The sequence below is a fragment of the Hyperolius riggenbachi genome, chromosome 2 (assembly GCF_040937935.1).
Source record: "Hyperolius riggenbachi isolate aHypRig1 chromosome 2, aHypRig1.pri, whole genome shotgun sequence".
Taxonomy (NCBI): Eukaryota; Metazoa; Chordata; class Amphibia; order Anura; family Hyperoliidae; genus Hyperolius; species Hyperolius riggenbachi.
This window is the reverse complement of record NC_090647.1, coordinates 14799278-14806271: the sequence shown is the minus strand read 5'-3', so window position 1 is coordinate 14806271 and position 6994 is coordinate 14799278. Positions and strand designations below refer to the sequence as shown.

The 6994-nt window shown below is 40.8% G+C and overlaps 1 protein-coding gene across 1 annotated transcript; it reads left to right on the top strand.

Moving 5' to 3' along the window:
- The first annotated feature begins 3201 nt into the window (after positions 1-3201).
- LOC137544616 (olfactory receptor 51E1-like) lies at positions 3202-4182 on the top strand. Its single transcript, XM_068265710.1, has one exon. The coding sequence runs from the start codon at positions 3202-3204 to the stop codon at positions 4180-4182; it is 981 nt and encodes a 326-aa protein (XP_068121811.1).
- The last annotated feature ends 2812 nt before the right edge of the window (positions 4183-6994 follow it).

Genomic DNA, 6994 nt, shown 5'->3' with positions numbered 1-6994 from the left:
AAATTACATGTGTGAATGGATCCTTTTAAGAAGATTAGATCTGGTCAATATTTCTTTTGGCTCAAGTTTGAACTGAGCTTTACCGTTATTTATATGTACAGTTTTTGCTTCTCACCTTTTACTAAGTGGGGCAAGAATTGATCCGTGCGCTTGATTCAGTCAAGAGAGTGTGTAAGATCCCTCTAAAGGTTCCCAGACACAATAAAATAAAATTATCCAATTTATGGCAATTCGATAAAAAATTGGTTGTGACGAAAAATTGAAAGTCTTTGGTTTTTTTTTTTCGAGTGAGAAATGATCATATCGTATCTTCCATTTTATTTTTTTATTATAAGTCGTTCGGGAGTGGTGGATTTTTCTGATCAATTATTATGAAAATTGAATAGTGTAGGGTAGATGTATTCATTTATCAATGTATAGACCCAAGAAATGTTTACAAAGTTTTCAATCTTTTTCATAATCCAATGTTACACCAATTGGATAAAAAAAACTATTGAGTGTTCCGGGAAATCAAAAGTTTTTTTTTTCCTATTCGAGCGAGAAATCTGATCGAATTTCCCATTTTCAATATAAGTCAACCAGGAGTGGTGGATTTTTCTGGTTGATTTTTCAGAAAATTGAATGCTGTAGGGTAGATTTTCAATTTCTTGATTTGTAGACCCAAGCAATTTTCTCAGCGTTTTTATATCATTTTATATCATAATTGGGTGGAAATTGAAAACACGTGTGCAGTATATTGGTCAGATTTTTCAATTGTTACACTCAGAAAAATTGATTTCAATTTTCAGATTGAAAAGAAATATAAACAATTGTATGGTGTGTGTCCTCCTTAATTCTTGAATGGAAAAAACATTTAAAAAACAATTGTATGGTGTGTGGCCGCCTTCAGATGGATGATTAGAGTGGCCACTGGCTGCCACATACACCATCTTGCCAAATGTAACCAGTTGGGCAAAACAGTGGCCAGCAATAATTTGCCAAATGTTTGTCAAACTTTTGTTGTGGTGGTTGGGTGACATTATAGAGATTTTTGTTCTATTTAACACCCATCCACATCATTGCAACCACCCACAACAGCAATCACATTACTTTGTATTCCACTTGCTTGCCATTATTACAGTAATTCAGCAGCTGAACTATGTGATAAATGCTACATGCAGTGTTTGATATCAACCAAATTCCAGATGAGAAACATGTGCAACTGCTGACCCAGCTCTAGGTTTAAGTGGAATGCATCAAATGGTGGTGGACTCACTGACCTGGCCTATTATCATCTTATACACAGCTTTAGTCATTCCATAGAGATGATCTGCTTATATAATTCATAGACAGTGTTGGACTGGGAGGTGGAAAAACTGAGGAAATCCACCTGCTGGCCAAGCAGCAGTAGCCCTGTGTTATCACTACCAATAGAAACCTGCAGCAAGTCTTCACTGTGAGGAAATCCACCTGCTGGCCAAGCAGCAGTAGCCCCGTGTTATCACTCCCAATAGAAACCTGCAGCAAGTCTTCACTGTGAGGAAATCCACCTGCTGGCCAAGCAGCAGTAGCCCTGTGTTATCACTCCCAATAGAAACCTGCAGCAAGTCTTCACTGTGAGGAAATCCACCTGCTGGCCAAGCAGCAGTAGCCCCGTGTTATCACTCCCAATAGAAACCTGCAGCAAGTCTTCACTGTGAGGAAATCCACCTGCTGGCCAAGCAGCAGTAGCCCTGTGTTATCACTCCCAATAGAAACCTGCAGCAAGTCTTCACTGTGAGGAAATCCACCTGCTGGCCAAGCAGCAGTAGCCCCGTGTTATCACTCCCAATAGAAACCTGCAGCAAGTCTTCACTGTGAGGAAATCCACCTGCTGGCCAAGCAGCAGTAGCCCTGTGTTATCACTCCCAATAGAAACCTGCAGCAAGTCTTCACTGTGAGGAAATCCACCTGCTGGCCAAGCAGCAGTAGCCCCGTGTTATCACTCCCAATAGAAACCTGCAGCAAGTCTTCACTGTGAGGAAATCCACCTGCTGGCCAAGCAGCAGTAGCCCCGTGTTATCACTCCCAATACAAACCTGCAGCAAGTCTTCACTGTGAGGAAATCCACCTGCTGGCCAAGCAGCAGTAGCCCTGTGTTATCACTCCCAATAGAAACCTGCAGCAAGTCTTCACTGTGAGTAAATCCACCTGCTGGCCAAGCAGCAGTAACCCCGTGTTATCACTCCCAATAGAAACCTGCAGCAAGTCTGTACTGTGAGGAAATCCACCTGCTGGCCAAGCAGCAGTAACCCTGTGTTATCACTCCCAATAGAAACCTGCAGCAAGTCTTCACTGTGAGCAGCAAGCAACACCTGATTACTGATTTCCTCAGTTTTACCACCTCCCAGTCCGACACTGTGTAGTGATGATCATTACGAATATGCAAAATTTCACGAACATTTTTGCAACTACACCCATATGTAATTACAATTTATAAATTGAATTTATTTAATATAATCCATCCGTAATTTCACATCATTTTTGCATAATTTTGTGCCCAATTTAGCGGTTAATAGGAAAGCCCCCATGTGTGCTATTGTCACCAAAATTGCTACATGTGTTAAGGAGAATAATGGGTACCGGTACACGTCAAAAAAAGATTTTTTTTAAAGACCTTGCAGTTTTTGAGAAAATTTTTAAAATGCAAAGGAAAAATGTTTTTTAAACTGTACTGAGTTTAAAAAACATTTTTCCTTTGCTTCTTTAAAATCGATTTTCTCAAAAACTACAAGGTCTTTTTAAATAATGATATATATATATATCAATTTTGGTGACAATAGCTTGCACGAGGGCTTTGATATTAATTGCTAAAGTCGGCACAAAATTACACAAAAATTACAGAAAATGCTTAATTATGGTTCCTGATTACAATGACAGATGAAATTAATTACGATTTTTCCTGAAATTTCACATTACGATTTCACATCCTAATTGCAAATTTTATTTAAAAATTACGACTATAAAACATTTTTTGCTCACCACTGACTGCAGACATTTCTTTACTTTTCAGGCTTCCAGTTTACCTGCTGTAGATTTTGCCTGTATTTACTTTGCCCCAGACTATTGGAGATGATGGGTAAACATAATATACCGTTACTGTGACTAATAATATGTAGATGTTCTGCCAAATTTATGACACTCCATTTGCAGCAGAAGATGCAGCTTCAGTGACTCAACACGATGGAGGCAGAGAATACGACCTGCAGGAGTATCAGTGATTTCACCCTTAGCGGAATACCGGATCTGGATGACTTGAACTTCTGGCTCGGCTTTCCCCTCGTTTTAATGTATGTTATGGCTGTCCTGGGAAACCTCACCATCATCTACATAATTAAGGTTCACCAAGCCCTCCACAGTCCGATGTATGTCTTCCTCCTCATGCTGTCCATTGTGGAACTTTTAATAGCCACTACGACCATGCCCAAAATGCTGGGAATCTTCTGGTTTGACAGTCGTCGGATAACGTTTGACATGTGTCTAACACAGATGTTCTCAATCCATTTCTTGTCCACCATGGAGTCGGGGATCCTGACGGCCATGGCTTTCGACCGATATGTGGCCATTTCCCACCCTCTTAAGTATTCTTCTTTTTTCACAAACCAGACAATCATAAAGATCACTTTCTTCATTATGGTGAGAGGGATAGCTGGAGTGATGCCCCTCCCATTACTTGTCAAGAGGTTTCCCTTGTGGAGGAGCAATCTACTGACCCATTCCTACTGTCTCCACCAAGAGGTCATGAAGTTGGCATGTGCGGACATAACGGTCAATGTCATCATTGGTTTGGTGATAGTGTTCACCGTCATGTGCAATGACTCTCTGTTCATTCTTTTCTCATATCTGCTGATCATAAAGACGGTGGCTTGCTTAGCAGATGAGTCCAATCTGAAGGCCATTAATACCTGTACAGCCCACTTATGTGCCGTCCTTATCTACTACATCCCTGTTATCAATGCCTCTGTGGCACACCGATTTCAGTATGGCTCAATACCGCACCTCCCTGTCCTATTCGGCAATGTTTACCTCCTTCTTCCTCCCATGATTAACCCTCTAATCTACGGAATTAAAACAAAGCAGATTTATAAAAGGCTGATAAAATTATTCCTTAATAGAAGGTGTAAGGTAAATATTGCAGGACTGTGGACAACTAAGAAAATGTAACCGTAAACAACATATATTTCTCATTATCTTACTTTTTAGTATATTTCTATAATATATGTATAACTAATCGTTGAGGTTATTTTTTTTAAGTACTGTTTTTAGTATTTATTTTTATCTGTAAGAATAAATCACTAAAAAGAGCAATAACAAGTATTAATTTATTGTTTGTGTGTTTGGAATGAAAGGAACGTGTAAGAATTTTTTAAGACAATTTTAAGACAAATTTGATTATTAGTTTTAAGTAATAATGTAGCAAGTAGAGACAGAAACAAGTATCAGCACTACGAATTCTAGTGAAGGGCTGAGAGGCCCAAATTACATAAGAAAATTCTGCAAAATTAAAATTAGGTATAAATAAACTGACACAAGAAAGATAAAAAAAACAGAAATAAAATAATAAAATACAAAAGCAAAAAAATACCAAAAAAATGAGGAACTTGGCATCTTGGCTGTACTATGGATGCAGTTATCACAGATGCCATATTTTAGCAAATTTCTAGAGGTTAAGTAGAGGATAAAACATGAATGACTAAATCAAAACACATGCCATGTACAGAAAATAAAATTTATATATGTAATAGTAATGCAGTTAGCTAACAACAGCTAATAAATGAAGCTAGGATTGCTGTCAGGGCCGACCCTAGACTTTTTGCCGCCTCAGGCAAAATTTAAAAACATTGCCGCCCCCCCCCCCTTCCCCACCGAGCTGGAGGGGTAGCGGACAGGAAGGGGGTATTGGGCCTAGCGGTGGGGAGGGGGGTCGGACCAGTGAAGTGACGTCAGTGAAGCGCACGATGGAATGCGGAAAAGTTGAGTGATCCCCGCCCGTTGCCTCTTAATCTATACACTGGTACTTAACTATTTACAGCTGGAGGGGAGCGCAGATCGGGGGACCCAGGCGGGGGACCCACCACTAGGCCCAATGCCCCCTTTCTGCCTGCTACTCCTCCAGCTCGGCGGGCGGCTTCCCCACCCATGGACAGGCAGGTGCCGCCCCCCCAGATGTGCCGCCTGATGTTTCACCCCGCCGGCCCTGATTGCTGTCAGAATTCATTATAGAAATGAATAATATAATAGGAGTAACAAATCTTTATACACAACATTATAATCATAGTTAACAATTGGGTCACTCATATACTAAATATTGGTGCTCGTATCTGTGGGAAAAAAATCAGGCCACCCCCATGAATACAAAATCAGAAACAAAGAAAATAAAAATTGAGAGTTTCACAGCCTAGTAATCATGTAATATACATAAAACATAACTTTTAATACTAATGCCTATAAATAGTCATCCAAGGGATATGGCATAAAAAGTCTTTACTCCTTAAAGGGAACCAGAGCTGAAGTAGAGAAAAGATGTTATACATACCTGGAGCTTCCTCCACCCCCATACGCTCTGATCAATCCCACGCCGCCGTCCTCCGCTGCCCACAGCTACGAGAACCGGGTCCCGTCACTGACGTCATCGGAGCCGGGCTACGCAGGAGAAGTGCGCCCTCTACGTATCTCTCCAGTGGCTGCTGCAGAGATACGCAAACAGCGCACTTACCTTACGCTCAGACTGGCTCCGACTGACGGAACAGCAGGGAGACGGTTCTTGTAGATGCGGGCAGAGGAGGACGGCGGCGCGGAATCGATCAGAGCGTATGGGGCTGGGGGAAGCCCCAGGTATGTATAACATCTTGTCTCTACTTCAGCTCGGGTTCCCTTTAAATGACAACTGTAGTGAGAGGTATATGGAGGCTGCCATATTTATTTCCTTTTAAGCAATACCAGTTGCCTGGCTATCCTGCCGATCCTCTGCCTCTAATACTTTTAGCCATAGCCCCTGAACAAGCATGCAGCAGATCAGATGTTTCTGACATTATTGTCGGATCTGACAACATTAGCTGCATGCTTGTTTCTGGTGTGATTCAGACACTACTGCAGCCAAATAGATCAGCAGCGCAGCCAGGCAACTGGTATTGCTTAAAAGGAAATAAATATGGCAGCCTCCATATACTTCTCACTACAGTTGTCCTTTAATACACGTTGGTCAAAATATCAATAGCCTAACGCATGTTTCACGACCAATGACCAGGTCGCTTCTTCAGAGGCAGAGTTTTTTATTGTGTTCTGTGTTGTGAAACATGTGTTAGGCCTCGTTTCCATCCATGCGCTTCTGTCCGCTTTTTGGCAACATGTATCAATCTGTAACATTGATGTGCTGAAAAAAAGCGGATAAAAGCGGACAGATGGAAACAAGGCCTTAGGCTATTGACATTTTGACCAACGTGTATTAAGGCTTTTTTTATGCTTTATCACTTGTATGACTATTTATAGGCATTACTATTAAAAGTTCTGCTTTATGCATAAGATTACTAGGCCGCGTAACCCCCAATTTGTATTTTATTTGTTTTGATCTTGCACTCCTATACTGACTGATATTATCAATGGGAGAGTTTGGATGTTTGGATGTTTGTTACTCGATCACAACAATGGCTGAACGGATTTGAATGAAATTTGGCACACACATAGTACATTACCTGGAATAAAGTATAGGATACTTTTTATTCCCATAACCAAGAAGTGGGCGGAGACAAATACAAATTTCACTGGAAAATGTAAACAGCAGCCATTCTTACACTGTTATTGGAGGGATCTCAAACTTTGCACAGTTGGTTGCTGGGTGACTGGGATTAATTAATTATTAATTATTCAGAAAACTGGGTGGAGCCTACAAAAGGCAATCAAAATTCACCTATTCATTTTCAATGGGGAATATTTATTTGCTGTCGTTCTGGCACTGTTAATGGCACAAGCCTCAAAC

Coding starts and splice junctions, on each gene's coding strand:
- LOC137544616 (XM_068265710.1), top strand. CDS start 3,202: ATGGAGGCAGAGAATACGACCTGCAGGAGTATCAGTGATTTCACCCTT.